We start from the raw sequence: 22969 nt of genomic DNA on the forward strand, positions 1-22969 counted from the left end.
GTGGAACTGGAAAATCCCGCCCATCGATTCTGGTGTTTGTTCAGTTTCTTGGAGAAATACCCAGTCGATCTCTCTACACCTGTTTCATCCTTCTGGAGTAGGACAGCCCCTACCCCAGGGTCACTAGCATCGATGGCTACTTGAAATGCTTTGTTGGAGCCTGTAGCTACCTAAACTGGGTTTGTTTGCTAGAATGACTTTCAGCTTCTCAAAAGCAGTTTGGCATCTCTCTCTGCATCTTTGTTTTTTTCTGTAATAGGTCTTTTAGTGGGCAGCTATAGTACTGATGTTAGGGACAAACTTGCAGTAGAAACCACACATCTCTAGGAATGTCATTGTTTCCAGTTTTGTTGAGGGGATGGGAAAATTTGTTACTGCCTGTAACTTCGCAGCTTTGGGCAGTACTGGTCCTCGGCCCACCCACGTGTCATTTCTGAGTCCAAACGGCATGACTTGACAATGGTATAACCCATCTGGAGTTATGAAGTTATTATCTCCTTCATTTGGATGGTCAAAGGCACTTGCCTTGTATCCCTTTAATGAGTCTATCTTGGTGATGTAGGCTGCATTACCTACTCTGTGCAGTTTTCCAGGTTGGGAGTCGTGTAGGAGTCAGCTTTGGTTACTACATTAATCTTTCAGTAATCAATGCAGAGCCTTGTGGAGCTGTCCGGCTTAGGCATGAGCACAACTGGGGAACTCCAGCTGCTGTTACTGGGTTTGATTAGTTTGTGCTCCAGCATATATTTGACCTCCTCCCAGACCTGGGTCAGTTTATCTGCACTGAGACAGTAGGAATTTTGCTGAATGGGATGGGGTCTCTCCCAAATCCACATCATGTAGAACTAAAGTGGTGCAGCCTGGCTTGTCTTTACAAATGCTGTTGAACATGGTGAGCAGCCTTGCCAGATTGCTCTTTGTTCCGTATTTAAATAGATGATTGTGGTGTCTAATTTTCCTAAAATTTCTGTGCTTGCTAAACAGACGTTCGGGGGTTCAATTTGGGCCTTGCCCAGGGCTCCCTCTAATTTGTCTTCACTGTCCTTTTTGTCCTTCAGTTCTCTTGCTATCTGACAGATCATCACCTGCTTGTGCCTTTCCCAGCTGTGGTACTGTTATAACATGTGACATGACACAACCTCTGTTTTTCCTATGGTCTGGGGTGTCAGTTTACCTCCCTAATTCTCTTTGCTACCCAGTAATGGCCATTGAACTGGGCTTTCAGGGGTTCACCCTGTATTGGTAGGAGCACTAGCACATAGTCTCCTGGCTGGAGGGTTCAGGCCTTGGCATGTCTGCCTGCCTGCTTTTTCATAGCTGTTTGAGAGGTTTTTAAGTACTCCTGAGCTACATCACAGGCTCTCGTGAGCCATTCATGGAACACGGATATATAGTCTAACATAGAAAGAGACCTCACGACCTTTCGGCAGAACTGAAGTATTGTTAGGAGAGAGGTGAAATATAAGCTGGTCTAAGGTGGGGGGCGGGGGGAGAGAGAAGTTGAGGGTGTGGTGATTGTGGAGATAAGCAAGCAGTGATAGGAGCAGATAATCAAAAGATGTCACAGACAAAAGGATCAAAGAGGTGTTGAAGGTGGTGATATTATCTAAGAAAAGTGCTAATTAAGAATGGTGGCAGGACACTCAAGGTACAGCTCTAGTGGGGATGGGGTGGACAGACTAGCAAAGTATTAGTTGTAGATTTAAAAATAATGGAAAAAGGTGGGAAAAGAAGAATCTATATAAATTATTGGAAAAAAAAAGGGGGAGGGGGAAGAAACTGGGTGGGGATGGGGGGAGGGGGAGTTTAAGATCTAAAGTTGTTGAATTCAATATTCAGCCCGGAAGGCTGTAAAGTGCCGTCTCAATTTCTCTGCTCCTCTCACCCATTCTAATCTGTCTCTCTCTGAACTTACTGCACTCCGTTCTCTCAGGTCCAACCCCAACATTGTCATCAAACCCGCTGACAAGGGTGGTACTGTTGTTGTCTGGCGCACTGACCTCTACCTCGCGGAGGCTGAGCGTCAACTCGCAGACACTTCCTCCTACCTCTCCCTGGACCATGACCCCACCACAGAACATCAAGCCATTGTTTCCAGGACTGTCACTGACCTCATCTCCTCTGGAGATCTTCCTCCCACAGCTTCCAACTTGATAGTCGCCCAACCTCGGACGGCCCGCTTCTACCTCCTACCCAAAATCCACAAACAGAACTGTCCCAGCAGACCGATCGTGTCAGCCTGTTCCTGCCCCACGGAACTCATTTCTCGTTATCTTGACTCCCTTCTCTCTCCCCTTGTCCAGTCCCTTCCCACCTACATCCGTGATTCCTCTGACACCTTACGTCACATCAACAATTTCCAGTTCCCTGGCCCCAACCGCTTCCTCTTCACCATGGATGTCCAATCCCTCTACACCTCCATCCCCCACCAGAATGGTCTGAGGGCCCTTAGCTTCTTCCTTGAACAGAGGCCCGAACAATCCCCATCCACCACTACTGTCCTCCGTCTGGCTGAACTTGTTCTCACACTGAACAATTTCTCCTTTAACTCCTCTCACTTCCTCCAAGTAAAAGGTGTGGCTATGGGTACCCGCATGGGCCCCAGCTATGCCTATCTCTTTATGGGGTATGTGGAACATTCCTTGTTCCAGTCCTACTCCGGCCCCCTCCCACAACTCTTTCTCCGGTACATCGATGATTACTTCGGTGCTGCTTCATGCTCTCGTCGGGACCTGGAAAAATTGATTAATTTTGCTTCCAATCTCCACCCCTCCATCATTTTCACATGGTCCATCTCTGACACTTTTCTTCCCTTCCTTGACCTCTCTGTCTCAATTTCTGATGATAGACTGTCCACCAATATCCATTACAAGCCTACCGACTCCCACAGCTACCTCGACTACAGCTCCTCACATCCCGCTTCCTGTAAGGACTCCATCCCATTCTCTCAGTTCCTTCGCCTCCGTCGCATCTGTTCTGATGACGCTACCTTCAAAAACAGTTCCTCTGACATGTCCTCCTTCTTCCTTAACCGAGGTTTTCCACCCACGGTCGTTGACAGGGCCCTCAACCGTGTCCGGCCCATATCCCGCGCATCCGCCCTCACGCCTTCTCCTCCTTCCCAGAAACATGATAGGGTCCCCCTTGTCCACACTTATCACCCCACCAGCCTCCGCATTCAAAGAATCATCCTCCACCATTTCCGCCAACTCCAGCATGATGCCACCACCAAACACATCTTCCCTTCACCCCCCCTGGCGGCATTCCGTAGGGATCGTTCCCTCCGGGACACCCTGGTCCACTCCTCCATCACCCCCTACTCCTCAACCCCCACCTATGGCACCTCCCCATGCCCACGCAGAAGATGCAACACCTGCCCCTTCACTTCCTTTCTCCTCACCGTCCAAGGGCCCAAACACTCCTTTCAAGTGAAGCAGCATTTCACTTGCATTTCCCCTAACTTAGTCTGCTGCATTCGTTGCTCCCAATGTGGTCTCCTGTACATTGGAGAGACCAAACGCAAACTGGGCGACCGCTTTGCAGAACTCCTGCGGTCTGTCCGCAAGAAAGACCCAAACCTCCCTGTCGCTTGCCATTTTAACACTCCACCCTGCTCTCTTGCCCACATGTCTGTCCTTGGCTTGCTGCATTGTTCCAGTGAAGCCCAACGCAAACTGGAGGAACAGCACCTCGTCTTCCGACTAGGCACTTTACAGCCTTCCGGGCTGAATATTGAATTCAACAACTTTAGATCTTAAACTCCCCCTCCCCCCATCCCCACCCAGTTTCTTCCCCCTCCCCCTTTTTTTTTTCAATAATTTATATAGATTCTTCTTTTCCCACCTTTTTCCATTATTTTTAAATCTACAACTAATACTTGGCTAGTCTGTCCACCCCACCCCCACTAGAGCTGTACCTTGAATGTCCTGCCATCCATTCTTAATTAGCACTTTTCTTAGATAATATCACCACCTTCAACACCTCTTTGATCCTTTTGTCTGTGACATCTTTTGATTATCTGCTCCTATCACTGCTTGCTTATCCCTACAACGACCCCACCCTCAACTTCTCTCTCCCCCCGCCCCCCCACCTTAGACCAGCTTATATTTCACCTCTCTCCTAACTATACTTCAGTTCTGCCGAAGGGTCGTGAGGACTTGAAACGTCAACTGTTTTCTTCTCCACCGATGCTGCCAGATCTGCTGAGTTTTTCCAGGTAATTCTGTTTTTGTTTTGGATTTCCAGCATCCGCAGTAGCTTTTAGCTTTTTGTTATTATTATAGAAAGAGACCTCTTTCTTCTGATCTAAAATTTTCTCCTTGATTAGTTTCAGGGGACTCCTCACTTGGTGTACATAATTTAATGCAAGAAGTAAACCTGGTGGGCTCACTGGGTGAGTCCCTGGTAGTGAACAGAAAAAAACCCAAGTCCTTTATCCCAGTCATGTATGTACTCATGATAGTATTCCCTGATCATTGTTTTTGGAGGTCTGGTTTTACTGTTCTTAAGCTCCTTGTGACTGTGCGTGGTATGCTGTGGACTTCAGCTGGGTTTCTCCCATGGCTTGCTGGAATATTCTGGACATGGAATTTGCACCCTGCTTCAACTAGATTTTGGTGGTGCCTTGAAAGTATAACAATTCTCATAATATTATTGTGATTTATTGTAAAAATAGGTTAATAGTGGGGTTTGGATCGTTTCTGAGTGTATGGGATTTAATTGAGTTGGAGACAGCTTGTCTGGAGGCATTGACTCATCAAAATGAAGCGAGGTTTGAAATGCTAAATACGTAAACATGGCTGAAGTTTTAGAATGCTTGCTGAGGAGAATTTGCATTTTTAGATAAATTAGGGTAGTCTGAATTTCAAAGAGATGGTAGGATGTTACACCTAACCAGAGAAGCTAGACCAAGCAGTGTGTTTATTTTTCCCAAAGGTTACAGATAATATTAGCACCATGCAATGATTTATATTATGAGAAAAGTAAAGTTCCAAAGACATATGGGAACAATGGAATTTGCATTAAAAGGGAGAAACATGCATAAAGGGAAATGAGGCTATATGTCAGAGAAAGGCATTGTGATATCTACTAGAAGTGTGAAAAGCCTCCAGTTTTATCCAGATTTATTACTACTGAATTCGGGGCATGCGTCTCAAAATAAATACAAATTGCAAAACCCTTGTGACCGCGTGACCAAGTTTCCCTCGTGGATTTGATCCGCCTGGTGCACACCATCTGCCACATCAGAACAGTGGGTAGCCCTTTTTGGGTAAAGAATTACAAAGAAACATACAGAGAAAATAGGAGCAGGAGAAGGCCATTTGGCCCTTCGATCTTGCTCCGCCATTCATTATGATCATGGCTGATCATTCAACTCAGTAGCCTGCTCCCACTTTCTCCTCATATCCTTTGATTCCTTTTGCCCCAAGAGCTATATCTAACTCCTTCTTCTTGAAAACATACAACGTTTTGGCCTCAACTACTTTCTGTGGTAGCGAATTCCACAGGCTCACCACTCTCTGGGTGAAGAAATTTCTTCTCATCTCAGTCCTTAATGGTCTACCCCGTACCCTCAGACTGTGACCCCTGGTTCTGGACTCCCCCACCATCGGGAACATCCTTCCTGCATCTACCCTGTCTAGTCCTGTTAGAATTTTATAGGTTTCTATGAGATCCCCCCTCATTCTTCTAAACTCCAGCGAATATAATCCTAACTGACTCAATCTCTCCTCGTATTCAGTCCCGCCATCCCAGGAATCAGTCTAGTAAATCTTCGCTGCACTCCCTCTTTCACAAGAACATCCTTCCTCAGATAAGGAGACCAAAGCTGCACAATATTCCAGGTGTGGTCTCACCAAGGCCCTGTATAATTGCAGCAAGACATCCCTGTTCCTGTACTCGAATCCTCTGGCTATAAAGGCCAACATACCATTTGCCTTCTATCTGCCTGCTGCACCTGCATGCTTATTTTCAGCAACTGGTGTACGATGACCCCAGGTCTCGTTGTACATTCCCCTCTCTCAATTTATAGTCATTCAGATAATAATCTGCCTTCCTGTTTTCGCGACCAAAGTGGATAACCTCACATTTATCCACATTATACTGCATCTGCCATGCATTTGCCCACTCACTCAGCTTGTCCAAATCACATTGAAGCATCTCTGCATCCTCCTCACAGCTCACCCTCCCACCCAGCTTTGTGTCATCTGCAAATTTGAAGATATAACATTTAGTTCCCTCATCTAAATCATTAATATATATTGTGAACAGCTGGGATCCCAGCACCGATCTAGTCACTGCCTGCCATTTGGAAAAAGACCTGTTTGTTCCTACTCTGTTTCCTGTCTGCCAACCAGTTTTCATTCCATCTCAATACACTACCCCCAATCCCATGCGCTTTAATTTTACACGCTAATCTCTTATGTGGGACTTTGTCAAAAGCTTCCTGAAAGTCCAAATAAACTACATCCACTGGCTCCCCCTCATCAACTCTACTAGTTACATTCTTGAAAAATTCCAGAATCACAGAATCTCACAGTGCAGAAGAGGCCCTTCGGCCCATGGAGTCTGCACCGACATGTGAGAAACACCTGACCTACCTACCTAATCCCATTTACCAGCACTTGGCCCATAGCCTTGAATGTTATGATGTGCCAAGTGCTTATCCAGCTACTTTTTAAAGGATGTGAGGCAACCCGCCTTCACAACCCTCCCAGGCAGTGCTTTCCAGACCGTCACCACCCTCTGGGTAAAAAAAGCTTTTCCTCACGTCCTCCCCCTAAACCTCCTGCCCCTCACCTTGAACTTGTGTCCCCTTGTGACTGGCCCTTCAACTAAGGGGAACAGCTGCTCCCTATCCAACCTGTCCATGCCCTTCATAATCTTGCATACCTCGATCAGGTTGCCCTTCAGTCTTCTCTGCTCCAACGAAAACAACCCAAATCTATCCAACCTCTCTTCATAACTTAAATGTTTCATCCCAGGCAATATCCTGGTGAATCTCCTCTGCACCCCCTCCAGTGCAATCACATCCTTCCTATAATGTGGTGACCAGAACTGCACACAGTATTCCAGCTGTGATCTCACCAAGGTTCTATACAACTCCAACATGACCTCCCTACTTTTGTAATCTATGCCTTGATTGATAAAGGCAAGTGTCCCTTATGCCTTTTTCACCACCCCACTAACATGCCCCTCCGCCTTCAGAGATCTATGGACATACACGCCAAGGTCCCTTTGTTCCCCAGAACTTCCTAGTGTCATGCCGTTCATTGAATACTTCCTTGTCAAATTACTCCTTCCAAAATGTATCACCTCACAATTTTCAGGGTTAAATTCCATCTGCCACTTATCTGCCCATTTCATCATCCTGTGTACATCTTCCTGTAGCCCAAGACACTCAACCTCACTGTTAACCACCCGGCCCATCTTTGTGTCATCCGCAAATTTACTAATGCTACCTCCCACATACTTATCTATGTTATTTATATAAATGACGAATAATAGGGGATCCAGCACAGATCCAATATGCCACTGGACACTGGCTTCCAGCCACTAAAGCAGCCTTCTGTCATCACCCTCTGTCTCCTACAACTAAGCCAACTTTGAATCCACCTTATCAAATTACCCTGTATCCCATGTGTATTTGCCTTCTTTATAAGTCTCCCATGTGGGACCTTGTCAAAGGCTTTGCTGAAATCCATATAAACTACATCAACTGCACTACCCTCATCCACACACCTGGTCACCTCCTCAAAAAATTCAATCAAATTTGTTAGGCATAACCTCCCTCTGACAAGGCCATGCTGACTACCCCTGATCAAACCTTGCCTCTCCAAGTGGAGATAGATTCTCTCCTTCAGAATTTTCTCCAATAGTTTCCCTACCACTAACATGAGACACACTGGCCTGTAGTTCCCTGGCTTCTCTCCACAACCCTTCTTAAATAGCGGAACCACATTAGCTGTTCTCCAGTCCTCTGGCACCTCTCCCCCCCCCCCCCCCCCCCCCCCCCACCGTGGCCAGAGAGGAATTAAAAATTTGGGTCAGAGCCCCTTGCCTCCCTCAGCAGTTTGGGACACAAATTATCCGGACCTGGAGATTTGTCCACTTTTAAGCCTGCCAACGCCTCCAGTACCTTGTCACTCCCTATATCAATTTGCTCAAGAGCCTCGCAGTCTCTCTCCCTGAGTTCCATACCTTCATCCTCATTTTCTTGGGTGAAGACGGACGTGAAGTATTCATTCAACACTCTACCGATGTCCTCTGGCTCCACCCATAGATTGCCCTCTTGATCCCTTATGGGCCCTACTCTTTCCCTGGTTATCCTCTTCCCATTGATATACTTATAGAATATCTTGGGATTTTTCCTACTTTTACCAGCAGGAGATGAGAGCTTTCTCATATCCCCTCTTTGCTCTCTTAATTGCTTTCTTAAGCTCCAGCCTGCACTGTCTGTACTCCACTAATGCCTCAGCTGATTTGCTCCCCTTGTACCTGCTAAAAGCCTCTCTTTTGCTTCTCATCGTATCCTGAATATCTCTGGTGATCCATAGTTCTCTGGGCTTGTTACTGCTTCCTATCACCCTAGAGGAACATGTTGAGCCTGTACCCTCCCCATTTCCTTTTTGAATGCCCCCCCACTGCTCCTCTGTAGATTTCCCCACGAGTAACTGTTCCCAGTCTACCTTGGCCAGATCCTGCTTTATTTTACTAAAATCCACTCTCCCCCTATCCAAAAGATTTTTTTGCAACTTGTCTATTTCTTTGTCCATAACAAGCCATAAGAAGTAGATCTATCAAGCGTGATTTCCCTTTCATAAATCCAAGCTGACTCTGTCCGATTCTGCCACTGTTTTCCAAGTGCTCAGGTATTAAAACTTTTATAATGGACTCTAGAAATTTCCCCACTACCGACGTCAGGCTGACTGGTCTATAATTCCCTGTTTTCTCTCTACCTCCCTTTTTAAACAGTGGGGTTACATTAGCTATCCTCCAATCTGTAGGAACTGTTCCAGAGTCTATAGAATCTTGGAAGTTGACCACCAATGCATCCACTATTTCTAGGGCTACTTCCCTAAGTACTCTGTAATGTAGATTATCAGGCCTTGGGGATTTATCGGCCTTCAATCCCATCAATTTCCCCAACACCATTTCCCTACTAATACTGATTTCTTTCAGTTCCTCCCTCTCACTAAACCCTGTGTTCCCCAACATTTCTGGTATGTTATTTGTGTCCTCCTTTGTGTATACGCTCCAGGAATTCCTTCTCTACGGCATTGTTACTAATTTGATTTGCCCAATCTATATGCAGATTAAAGTCACCCATAATTACATATGTTCCTTTACTGCATGCGTCTCTAATTTCCTGTTTAATGCCATTCCCAACATTACCACTACAGTTTGGGGGTCTAGATACAACCCCCACTAACGTTTTTTGCCCCTTAGTGCTTCTCAGCTCTACCCATACAGATTCCACATCGTCGGAGCTAATATTCACTATTGCGTTAATTTCCCCTTTAACCAGCAATGCAACTCCACTGACTTTTCCTTTTGTCTGTCCTTCCTAAATAGTGAATACCCCTGGATGTTCAGTTCCCATCACTGGTCACCCTGCAGCCATGCCTACGTAATCCCGACTATATCATACCTGTTTACATCTATTTGCGCGGTTAAGTCATCCACTTTATTGCGAATGCTCCTCGCGTTAAGGCACAAAACCTTAAGGCTTGTTTTCTTAACATTCCTTGTCCCGTTCCCATTATTTTTCACTGAGGCCCTGTTTGATTCTTGCCCTTGATTTCTCTGCCCATCACTTTACTTATTCCCCTCCCTGTCTTTTGTTCTTGTCCTTGATTCCCCGTCCTTTGACTCCTTGCATAGGTTCCCATCCCCCTCACATTTTAGTTTAAACCCTCCCCAACCACTGTCGCAAATATTCCCCCTAGGACATCAGTCCCAGTCCTGCCCAGGTGTAACCCATCCAGTTTGTACTGGTCCCACCTCCCCCGGAACCAGTCCCAATGTCCCAGGAATCTGAAACCCTCCCCTTCACACCATCTCTTCAGCCACGTATTCATCCTACTATTTCTACTCTGACTAGCATGTGGCACTAGTGGTAATCCTGAGATCACTACCTATGAGGTCCTACTTTTCAACTTACTTCCTAACTCCCTATATTGTGCTTTTAGACCCTCGTCCCTTTTTTTTACCTATGTCGTTTGTACCAATGTGTACCACGACCACTGGCTGTTCACCCTCCCCCTTCAGAATATCCTCTAGCCGCTCTGAGACATCCTTGACCCTAGCACCAGGGAGGCAACATACCATCCTGGATTCTCGTTTACGGCTACAGAAACACCTATCTATTCCCCTTACAGGAGAATCCCCTATAACTATTGCATTCCCACACTTTTTACTCCTCCCCTGTACAGCAGAGCCAATCATGGTGCAATGAATTTAGCTGTTGCTGCTTTCCCCTGAGAGGCCATTCCCCTCAACAGTATCCTAAGCGGTATATCTGTTTTGCAGGAGAATAGCCACAGGAGATTCCTGCACTGCCTGCCTAGTCCTCTTGCTTTGCCTGGTGGTCACCCATTCCCTTCCTGCCAGTGGACTCTTAGCCTGCTGTGTGACCACCTCTCTATACGTGCTATCCACGATACTCTCCATGTTGTTGTAATCCCTCCACCACTACCTTGGCAGAGATAGTTCTCAGGGAATAGCCTTTGGGAATCAGGTATCCACATCAGTAAACATATACTTTTGTTTTTGGAACCATCTACTAGCACCTTGCTGAAGAGTTCCCCAAAGGTAGGTATAGGAATCATAGGTGCAGGTTCAATTGCATGCTGCAGTTTTCCCACTACCTGATAGGTGTGACAGGTTTTTCAGAACCTCGCCACATCTTTATGTAGCTTAGGCCAGTAAAAATGCTGGCTTATTTGGTTTGGGTTTTTCGTATACTGACATTTCCAGCCATCAGGATTTCATGAGATAGCCTCAATATTTCCCCTCGGTTCCTTGGTGGCACCACTACCTGGTGGATCATTGTTCACTCCTCATCTGCAGATCTGTGAAGAGTGTAAGATTTGGGATTCGGGGGCCACAGATACCTAAGATAGGTAGATAATTTTATGATAGTTTATTCAGAAGCAACAATTTAGATATGATGCATTAATTAATTAGACAGAAAAAGTATACGACCCATGACAGCTGAGAGCGGTTTACCAGTCTCGGAGAATGGACAAATGGATGCAGCTGATCACTGCAGCTCAAGGTGGTGGGGTTGATGATCTTTTGCTGTTTACTGACTGTAGTCTTCTTTCCTTTCTTTATTCTTTTCTTTCTCAGATCCACTGAGATGTCAGGAAGACTAAACCAAAAGATCTTGATGTTTCCAGGGACTGTTTAGAATTGTTGCCCGCTTAGAATTTTAGTGGGGGCTCATGGCAGGTCTTTACCTACCTGATTAGCCATATGTGAGTGGCTTTTCAATGGTTGCAGGTCTAGGGCTTACTTGATGAAGGGGGAGAAGTGGCCTCAGGAAGGGAAGAGGCTGCAAGACAAAGGCTGTACTGGGGATGGAGGGTATCCCAGGGTGTGTGCTGGGACACATGTTGATCTGTGCAAGTGGCCTCAAAATGGTGAGGGCTGAGGAGGCAGTCTCCAGAGGAGATGAGGCCAGATGGACATGAGGTCATATGGGTGGTGATGAACCTTGGGCTGGCAGTGAGTGAGCTACCAGTGAATGTATGATCAGCTTGAATGTGTGAGTTTAGAGTGATGAGATGGTTGTCATACCCTGGCTGCACAGGTAGATCATTTGCCCTCTATCTGCATTGGATGGCCAACCGCTTCTGTGCAACATTGGCACTGTTCACCACTGCCACCGCCTCCCAGGCCAGATTGGTCATGTTGCTGCCTATCCTGCGGCCAGAGCTGGAGTAGAGGACATCGCAGCAGGCCTCCACGGCATCCAAAAGGCATTCCAGTGATGTGTCACTAATCCTGGAGGCTGCAATCTTTTTGCATTTCATGGATATCTTCCCTGCAGTCGTTGTGGGCTTGAAGTACTGAGATGCGTGCACATGGTTGGACTTTAAATATGGCGCCTGGCATGATGAGGCAGCGAGGTGATGGCATGGCAGCAAATGAGTGCCCACCTGCCATCGAAATGGAATGTTTCCCCGGAATGCATAACTAATGCTGTGGGTTTGGGATGATATGGTGTGAAAACCCGCCATTGTGGTTGGCGAGTAAACATGGTTTTACCCGCCCGTTACTGCACTTGGTGCAAATCTGGGATGATCCCACCCCCGATGTTTGTATTCCCTGGAGTTTGCAGTGGAGACTGAGGTAAACCCTTTTCGGCTAGCATAACCATCCATACTGCTTGGAATACCATCAATCTCAGATAATAACAAATACAGAGACTAACTACTAAGACCGCTACGGCTGCTGTCACTCTCCCTATTTCCCACCAGTTATACTGCATTCTTGCCATCTTGGCCCAATTACTGTCTGAGTCCTCCAATCTCCTAGCCCTTCCAATGGCTGGGTTCACCCACCCTTCCCCCCCATGATTGCTTGATGGCTTTGTTCCATAAACCTCCTGGTAGTGGCCAGGGTCTTTCCATTGCTACCCAAGCTATTCGACCTGGGGTGTCGTTTATGTTTAATATACTGTCCCACCATGAACTGAATACATAGTCAGTGAGGGCCCTGCCTGCAAGGTGAAAGTTCTCCACTGTAAAGGAGTCAATGATCTGTAAGCAGAAAGTGTGGTTATTATCACACTCTAATCGTCAATATATGTATCTCATCCTATCCATCAGAAAGCACCACTGCGCAGGGGAGGTTTGGACTGCCTTCAAGGAGTTTAACTGACACCATAATGACAGAATCGTTACTGACGGGTTTCAAGGTATTGCAGGAACAGATGATGTAATGCTGTGATTCAGTACAACATTCTCATGTTGCCATTAGGAGAGTGCCATTCTGCCCTGGGACCATATACCCACGGGATCTTACCTGGTACACCCACCTATACTTTACCACTTGCAGGAATTCAAAGTTATATCCTCCCCATATATTCTGTTCGTACGTTCCTGTGTTATACTCATCAGAAATTTTATTATGTCTCTCTTGCCTCCTGTCATGGGCCGTGTAACTGCTAATTCCTGTCGTTCTTCCTGTAAATTGATTTCGAATCTAATTTCTCCACAGCCTGATATATTCATCAAGATGCTGCACCAAATCTTATATTTTTAATATCTGACCTAACATTACCTATTAAGTCCAAGCCAACCCTCCTCTTAGACTGTGAGTCAGTCGTATTAATGATTTTTTTTTTTAACCTCGCTAGTATATCTTCCCCCTGAACTTGTATAGCTGCAATGCTCCCCATGCACCACCTTCAACATTCACTCCCTTTGCCACTGACACATAGTAGCAGCAGTGTGTACCATTTAGAAGATGCGCTGCAGCAACTCATCAAGGCTTTTTCAACAGCTCTTCCAAACCCGTGACCTCTACCACCTAGAAGGACAGGGCAACAGATGCATGGGAATACCACCACTTGCATGTTCCCCTTCAAGTCACAGACCATCCTTACAAGAAAATATATCGCCATTCCTTCGATCTCACTGGGTCAAAATCCTGGAACTCCCTTCCTAATAGCACTGTGGGTTTTCCTACAACACATGGACTGCAGCAGTTTATTAAGGCAGTACACCACCACTTTCTCAAGGGCAATTAGGCATGGGCAATGAATGCTGGCTTAGCCAGTGATGTCTACATCCCACAGATGAATAAAAAGATGTCTGGCCCCAGTATCCCTCAGCATGTCTACAGGCTTACTCACCTCTCTCAGGAGAAATGGGGACGGACCCCTTTCCTTCTGACACAAAATCCTTGTAACTCTCAGGGACCTTGCTAGACTCACCCACATTCACAGGAGTGTGTTTATAGGGACCTATTGCTGCGGTCAGATCTATAGCCTGGTCTGTTATGCTGTCTGCCTGACTCCCTTTCTTTGCTCACGGCCAATGTCCCCCAGTAAATCCTATGGGTTTTCTCTGTAACCTCCAGCAATCAGCACAATGGTATCTGGCCTTATGTAATAGAAAAACATGGGCTTCTGAGTCTCACTCCTTTTCTCAGCAACAGTCTTTCTGGTTTGAGGAGTGGTCTATGTTCAGCCGTCCCCCCTCTCCCATGGGTGCTGGGCTTCCAATCACTCTCCCATCTCCTATCCTTCTCAGGTTGTTGGGTGTGATTAGAGAAGGGTTTCCTTTAGGATGAGGGCTTGTAGACAAGCTCATAATCAACAGCCAAGGTTGCTGCCTGCCTGCCCATTGCTACTTTTTATTACTCTATGTGCATTTTGATAGGAAGAGGGAGTGAGTTTTTGAATTCTTCACGGAGCATTATTTCGCAAAGGTTTTCAAACGTGGCCTCGATCTTAAGTGCTCGTATCCACCAATCAAATGTGAGCTGCTTAAGCTATTCAAATTTGATGTACATCTGTCCTGCCAATTTAAGAGGGTACTGAATTTTTGATGGTATGCGTCTGGCACCAGTTTATACGTACTTGAAATAGCATTCTTTACCAATTCATGGTTTGCCAAACTCTCATCAGGCAACAGTGAGTAAACTTCATGAGCCTTGTCTGTGAGCTTACTCTGCAACAGCAATGTCCAGTTTTCTACCTGCCACCTTAATTGTTGAGTTAATCTCTTAAAAAAATGAAGATGGCTTCTACCTCTTCCTCATCAAACCTGGGGATTAAATGGGAAAATTTACGTAGTTTAATGCTCAGACCTGAACTAGGGGTGCTTTCAGTGGGCACAGGGAACCTTCCCTAAGCAGTTTGAGCATTCTGATCTCCCTTTAGAAAGCTCGCACCCTCTCCCTCTCTTTCCACTTTTCTTTCTTCTCTCTCATTCTGCTTTTCTTTCTTCCTCTGTCTCCTTTTTTCTCTCGCTTCTCTTTTTCCCTTGCATAGAATTCTAGCACTAGCCATTTCTGTTCTAGCTGTAATTTCGTGAAAGCTAGGCAGTCTGTTGCAATTTCTGCAGTTTCATAATTCAATTGTCTGGCCACAAATTTTAAAAGTTTAGGTTAGTTAGGAAAATCAGCCATCTGTTTAGCTAAGGTGAATTGGGAAATTTAATTCTCCAATTGGATGGGTCAGCAATTAAGTGTCATCAATTTCAAATTGTTATGAAGAGTGTAAGGAGAATTTCTTTATCCAAAGAGTTCCTGCTAATAAAATATTTTTCCACAAGTGGTGGAAGAGACAAATATCTTTCAATGTTTTAAGGCAAAAATGGATCAATGCTTGAAACAGCTTCAGAGCTCTGGGGGACAGTGGAATTAATTTTGGAAGGCTCTATCGCAGAACCAGTACATAAACAATTGGAAAATGGCCTTCTCTGTGCTTGAAACACCTGTAGTTTGATGTTTCCACTATTAATTGGATCCGGCCTGGGAAGTCTGTATTAGGATTTGTAAATGTATGACGACAGGATCAGATTCAATTGTGAATCAGATTCATTGTCTAGAATCATATAGATAAAGAATGGCTGAGATACAGAGGGAAATGAGTGGCTTCACCCAGTATGAGTAAAGTAAGAGGCGTGGGATCAGTGAGTTGCGACTTGGGCCTGAGTGAAACAGAGTATATTTGGGAATTTAGTTCAAGTGGGAATTCGGTGCATAGGGTGAAAGAGGAGCTTTGAGTAAGGTTCACTGCAAGAAGTGCGACTTAGAGTGCTAGGAGTTGGGTAATTAAGAGAGCTAGGGAAGGAAGGAAAAGAGGTGCTGTTTTGCTTTCTACTTTCTCAGCCTTCAGGAAGAGGTAATACTCTGCTACAGGAGAAGAAACTAGTTATTTGGTGAGTATCTGGTAAATGACTAAGGTTTATTTTATTCCTAAGGTTCAAAATAGCCTAGTAACTGGTGGTAAGGTTAATAAAATATATAAAAACAAAAGTAAAATATATAATTGAATAAATTAATTAGTAGTTGATTAGAACACATTAAGGATGTCAAGACAGGTGATGTGTCACAGAACAAAGAACAAAGAAAGAACAAAGAAAAGTACAGCACAGGAACAGGCCCTTCGGCCCTCCAAGCCTGCGCCGATCACATTGCCCGTCAACTAAAATATTTTGCACTTCCGGGGTCCGTATCCCTCTATTCCCATCCTATTCATGTATTTCATGCATGTGGAGGGGTGGCTCTGTTAGTTAATGATGGTATTAGCACAATAGAGAGGGATGACTTAAGTTCAGGAAACCAGGATGTGGAAACGGTTTGGACAGAGATGAGAAATAGTAAAGGCAAGAAGTCAGTTGTGGGAATTGTGTACAGGCCCCCTAACAGTGACCACATGGTATGGTTGAGCATGAAGGAAGAAATTGGAGCCTGTCAGAAAGGCACAGCAATAATAATGGGAGATTTTAATTTGCATATAGACTGGAAAAGTCAGATGGGCAAAGATAGCCTAGATGAGGAGTACATTAAATGTTTTCAGGATAGTTTCCAGGATAGTTTCTTAGAACAGTATGTTCTGGAGCCAACTAGAGAGCAGGCTACACTAGACCTGGTATTGTGCAATGAGATGGGAGTAATTAATGATCTCATATTGAAGGCACCCCTGGGTAGCAGCGACCATAATATGATTGAATTTTATATTCAGTTTGAGGGAGAGAGGAGTGGGTCGGATACTAAGTTTTTAAACTTAAATAAGGGCAATTATGAGGGCATGAAAGCTGAGCTGGCTAAAGTAAATTGACAAATTAGGTTAAGGGATGGGTCAATAGAGTTTCAGTGGCTAATATTTAAGGGGATATTTCAGAATGCACAGAATAGATACATTCCAACGAGTAAGAAAAAGTCCAAGGAACAGACACACCATCTGTGATTAACTAGAAATGTTAAAGATAGTGGCAAACTTAAAGAAAAATCATATCATTGTGCAAAGATAGGTGGAAGGCCAGAAGATTGGACAGAGTATAAGGAACAGCAAAGAATGACTAAAAGATTAATAAGGAGAGAAAATTAGAGTATGAGAGAAAGCTAGCCAGAAATATAAAAACAGATGGTAAGAGTTCTTGTAAATATTTAAAAAAGAAAAGAGTTAACAGAGTGAGTGTTGGTCCAATAGAAAGTGAGTCTGGAGAATTGATCATGGAAAACAAGGAGATGGCAAATTAATTGAACAGGTATTTTGCATCAGTTTTCACTATAGAGGATACTAGTAACTTCCCAGAAGCAGCTATAAACCAGAGAATGGAAGTGGGGAAGGAAGTCAAGAAAATTAGAGTCACAAGAGAAGTGGTACTGAGTAAATTGTTGGAGCTGTGGGCTGACAAGAGCCCAGGTTCTGATGGAATTCATCTTAGGGTCTTAAAAGAAGTGTCTAGTGATGCATTGGTTTTAATTTTGCAAAACTCCCTAGATTTGGGAAGGCCTCATTAGATTGGAAGATAGCAAATGTAATTCCATTATTCAAGAAGGGAGGGAAACAGAAAGCGGGAAACTGCAGGCCAGTTAGCTTATCTGTCATAGGGAAAATGTTAGAAGCTATTATTGAAGAAGTTATAGCAGGGCACTTGGATAAGCTCAAGGTCATCAGGCAGAGTAAATGTGATTTTCTGAAAGGGAAATCATGTTTAACCAACTTGTTGGAATTCTTTGAGGAAGTAACATGTGCTGTGGATAAAGGGGAACTGGTGGATATACTGTACTTAGATTTCCAGAAGGCATTTGATAAAGTGCCACATGAAAGGCTATTGCGGAAAATAAAAGCTCATGGTATAGGGGGTAACATATTGACATGAATAGAAGATTGGCTGGCTAACAGGAAGCAGAGAGTAGGCAAAAATGGGTCTTTTCAGGTTGGCAAGATGTAACGAGTGGTGTGCCACAGGGATCAGTGCTGGGACCTCAACTGTTTACAATTTATATAAATGACTTGGTTGAAGGGATGGTTGCCAAATTTGCTGATGACACGAAGGTAGGAAAGTAAGTTGTGAAGAGGACTTAGGAGGCTGCAAACAGGTATAGACAGGTTAAGTGAGTGGGCAAAGATCTGGCAAATGAGTATAATGTGGGAAAATATGAAATAGTCCATTTTGGCAGGAAGAATAAAAGAGAAGCATATTATCCAAATAGTGAGAGGATGCAGAGGGATCTGGGTGTCCTAGTGCATGAATCACAAAAGGCTAGTATGCAAGTACAACAAGTAATTAGGAAAGCTAATAGAATGTTATAATTTATTACGAGGGGAATTAAATACTAAAGTAGGGAGGTTATGCTTCAGTTCTACAGGGCACCAGTGAGACCACATTTGGAGTACAGTGTACAGTCTTGGTCACCTTATTTAAGAAAGGATGAATGTGTTGGAATGAGTTGGAAGCAGTTCAGAGAAGACTAACACCTGAAATGGGCGGGTCATCTTATGAGGAAAGGTTGGACAGTCTAGGCTTGTATACGCTGGAGTTTAGAAGAGTAAGAGGTGACTTGATTGAAACCTAAGAGTTCTTGAGAGGGTGGGTGTGGAGAGGATGTTTCCTCTTGTGGAAGAATCTAGAACTAGGGATCACTGTTTAAAAATAGGGGGTGGCCCATTTAAAATGGAGATGAGGTGAAATTGTTTTACTGAGGATTGTGAGTCTTTGGAACTCTCTTCCTGAAAGGGCGGTGGAAGCAGAGCCTTTGAATATTTTTAAGGCAGAGGTGGATAGATTCTTGGTAAGCAAGGGATGATAGTTTATCGGGGTTTGGTGGGATGCGGATTTCAGGTTACTATCAGATCAGCCATTAAATGGTGGAGCAGGCTCGAGGGGCTGAATGGGTCAGCAGCTTTTCAGTTAGGCAGAGGTGGCGGAAGGAAAGCAAGGTCCCAGTTCGTGAAAGTTATTGAACTGTTTTTACTGAAACTTTATAATTCATCTGTTGTAGTGGTGACAGATGAGGAGCTGGCTCAAGCTTTAGATGATGGAGAAGAGATGGCTGCCATGCTAAGCAAAGAGCCCATGGAGCCAACAACGAACCACTCCAGGAGAGAATCTGGCACTTCTGAACCAAGCACCGAAATGGAAAGTGATGTCTTAAGCTTCAGGATGGAAGAGACAAAGTGAGGAGGGGACAGGATCAACTTTCTGTTTTTGAATTCAGTTAGCAGGTTTAACAGGTTCACTATCACACACTGTTGATTTTTTTTAAGAAATGTGACATTTAACAGTGAACTGCAGATAGCAGGGTTGATTTCCTTGTAACCTGACTTAAATATTCACTCCCAGATCCTTTTGGAAGATTGTTTGCTCTTCCTGAGGTTTTATACTAGAAGGTTCGTTTTCCTTGGAGAAAGGCATGTTAAATTCTGGAGAATGGAGCATTCCTAATTTGGTGATCCATCATTGGTGTTAAGCATTCCAGGATAAATATAGCACACTTAATTTAAATTCTAACCACCTGTGCCCCTTATTTCATTAGTGTGGGATTGGACACACCATAACCCATGGTCTCTTTCAGTTGGGATTGTCAACTTATTGAATCCTACAGCACGAGGTAATTTCGCCCATCATGCTCAACAAAAGAGAATTAGTCTCACTGATCTGCTCTTTCCCTGCATCCTTGTAATTGTTTCTATTTTCAAGAAGTTATACAATTTCCTTTTGAAAGTTATTACTGAATCTGCTTCCCCCAACCTTTTCAGGCATTGCATTCAAGATCATCATAACTCACTGCATGAAACAAAATTCCCTGCGTCTCTCCCACTCCAACCCCTCACCACCTCCAATTCCTTTAAATCAGTGTCTTCTGGTGACTGACCCTTCTGCCTTAACCCCAAGTGATGCCACATTTGAGGGAAGATCTGTGTTGTTGGCCCACACCACGTTGGAGCTCAATTTCAAAAAGAATATTCGCAGTAGGTAGAGGAGACCTTCATCATGTCGGTTGGGCTGTATTTGCATAAAAATAGTCTCTTAATGCAGGAAAGGGGCTGAGGCACTTAATAGGAGAATCAGGACACACATCAGGGGGAAAAAGAATAAGTGAATTCAAGGGAGCAGAACTGAAGGTTAAACCAAATCCCATAGATTAAAAACCATTCTCTAATTCCCTATTGTCCAGTGGTCAACTGTGATTCCCAATGTTAATGAGCATTGAAAGTGGAAGTGTAAATCTTGACCCCATGATAAATTTGGTAACATCAGAAAAAACTTGTGGAAAATGTTACTTTACCATTTACCTTTCAAAAAATATTTTGCAGAATATATATGCACATGAAAATATCTATTATTTTGCTATGAGGGTGTTTCACTCTGTATCTAATCTGTGCTGTATATGCTCTGAATGTTGATGGGGAGTGTGGAAGAACCTTTGCACTATATAACCCAAGCTGCACCTGTTCTTTGAGAATTTCATGGGAGGGAGATTTACTCTGTATGTAACATATGCTGTACCTTCTCTAAGGAATGATTGATGGTACAGTGTAAACAGTGCTTCATGCTGTGTATGACTTTTATGTATCTGACACTGTGTAAATCTGGGAAATCACAGCCTGGTAATTCATCAGGGAAGGGCTGATTCCTGTCATTGGCCCCAGTCATGCCTGCAGTCAAATGTAATTGAAGACTTCAGAATGGACAACAGAATGGCTTATGAGTCATTGACACTGGAGACCTCTCCAGATAGTGGGTTGGATTTTCATCTTCCAGGGAGTTGAGAAATTTCCTGCCTTGACACACCTGTCTTGGAAGAAAGTGCTCACAAAGGTGGCATTTTCGTTCTGGAGGACATGTGCTAATTGGAGTTGGGCCCAGCACCCCCAGATGGAATTTGGAGGCAACCACAGGGATTTCTGGGTGCTGAGGCAAGCTGCTTAAAAGCCCTGGCTCCGTCCCAGTTATAATGAAAACAGTAAGGCCCTCTAGCCCTCACCCTTCACATCCCATCACACCCCACACCCTCCCCACGCCAACTCATGCCCTCTACCCAACTCCCATGGCCCCTCATAGCCTCTATGCCAAGCTATGGGACTACCATTCTCATTCATCCACTATACACTCTGCATAGAACTGATGAACCCCATAGTGGCAATAGGATGCATTAAAAAAAACTTCAAAGTCATTCATTCATAAAAATTAAAATGATAAACATTGTGAAATTGACCGAATAGATCAGAGATACAGAGCTGTCAATCAAGCAATGTTGTTCCTGGGGCTCTAGCCCAGACATCCATTAGAGTGCTGAAACAACTGAGCCCCAGGAAAAAAATTGCTTGATTGACAGCTCTGGCTCTCTCAGCTGTCAATTTCACAATGCTTATTTACATAAGATAAAGAGGTTTCAAGTACTTGCAGTTTCTGCTATTGATACTTTAAAGGGTCTGGATGATTGACAGTTTCACAAAAATTGCTTTTACTACAGGCCAAAAAATGAATTACTGTTCTTTTAAAGCTTTTTTTAATACATATTACTGTCACTATAGGGTGCATTGGTTTTGTATAGAGTGTATAGTGGGTGAAAAGACATAGACGGGCTTGGTATGGAGGGTATGACGGCCATGGGGCTGGAGGGACTTAACTTGACATGGGGGTTATGAGAAGCCATGGGGGTGAGTGGAAAGGCATAACTAGGCATGAGGAACCATGGGGGTTTGAGTGGAGGGGTATAGCTTGGCATGGAGGGTATGAGGAGCCATTGAGAGCGGGTGATGGGGCTTTTTTTGGCATGGGCGGGCCATGCGTAAGACCTTTTGAACTTACCTTTAAAAAGGTGACCTCATGAGGTGTCTCAAAAGGCGTCCTCACTTCTGAGGTGCTGTCAACCACGAGCCCTTTAACAACTGACCCAACTCCATGAAAATTGCAGAGGACTAGAACATGCCTATCCTCGCTATGTAGCCAGACAGGTTGGGAGTGTATGGTGCAGGCTTGCAACTCGAACCAGCCCGCAACTTTAAAGGGCACTGATAAAAATCGGAAACTCCAGGAATGGGGTTCGGAATCCTGGAATCAGGTCCTAGCTTGCACTTTCACCCCTCCATGGAATCTCCCCGATGCCATGAAAATCCAGCCTAGTATGTATTCCAACTACAGAGGTGTCCAGTGTGCAGCAACCAATTTTTTTAGCCACAATAATGGCACAGCCAAACCCCTACGGTTGTAGACTGGACAGGCCATTGATCTGTCCAATTCTAGGGTAGCATTTACTGATCAAACTGCTTTTCACTCTAGTAAAATCCGTGAAGAACTTGGAATGAAACCACTGGGAAGAGACAAATTTTCCTCTTCTGTTGCAGTGAAGGAACTAAAAGCCTGTAATGGCACCAAAAGGGTGAGTTAAGTACTTGCTGTGCACTTTGTGATAGAATCATTGAATCTTACAGCATAGGAGGCCATTAGGCCCATCTTTGAAAGAGCTGCCAATTGGTCCCACAGTCCTGCAAAATTTTCCCCTTCAAATTCCTTTTTGTAAGTTGTTATTGAATCTCCTTCTAGTACCCTTTCTGACAGTGCATTCCAGATCGTAGCCATTTGCTCATTAATAAAAAAAATCCTCATGTCACCTCTGGTTCTTTTGTCAATTACCTTAATCTGAGCCTTCTAGTTACCTACTTTGCTACCACTGGAAATGGTTTCTCCCTAGGTACTCTAAAATCCCCCGTGATTTTGAACAGATTTTAAACCTGCCTTTTAACTTCCTCTGCTATGAGGAGAAAATCCCCATGTTTCTTTGGTCTCTCCATGCATCTTAAGTCCCTTAAACCTGGCACTGGCATAATAAATCTTCTCTTCAACCTTTCAAAGAAACATGAGACAGAGATACTTATGGTTGTAGACAGGACAGGCCACTGACCTGTCCAATTCTAGGGTAGCATTTACTGATCAAACTGGTTTTCACTCTAGTAAAATCTGGGAGAAACTTGGAATGAAATCACTGAAACCTA

The 22969-nt window shown here is 44.4% G+C and overlaps 1 protein-coding gene across 4 annotated transcripts in view; it reads left to right on the forward strand.

Moving 5' to 3' along the window:
• The window catches only part of cfap410 (cilia and flagella associated protein 410), an 80156-nt gene that overhangs the window by 53798 nt on the left and 3389 nt on the right, over positions 1 to 22969 (forward strand). For all 4 annotated transcript variants that reach the window (XM_078551692.1, XM_078551690.1, XM_078551689.1 and 1 more), the window contains 2 exons: positions 18973 to 19147; positions 22257 to 22356. In XM_078551692.1, coding sequence (XP_078407818.1) covers positions 18973 to 19147; positions 22257 to 22356 — 275 coding nt within the window. The remainder of the gene's footprint in view (positions 1 to 18972; positions 19148 to 22256; positions 22357 to 22969) is intronic.

This window comes from Cetorhinus maximus, chromosome 11 (assembly GCF_964194155.1).
Source record: "Cetorhinus maximus chromosome 11, sCetMax3.hap1.1, whole genome shotgun sequence".
Classification (NCBI taxonomy): domain Eukaryota; kingdom Metazoa; phylum Chordata; class Chondrichthyes; order Lamniformes; family Cetorhinidae; genus Cetorhinus; species Cetorhinus maximus.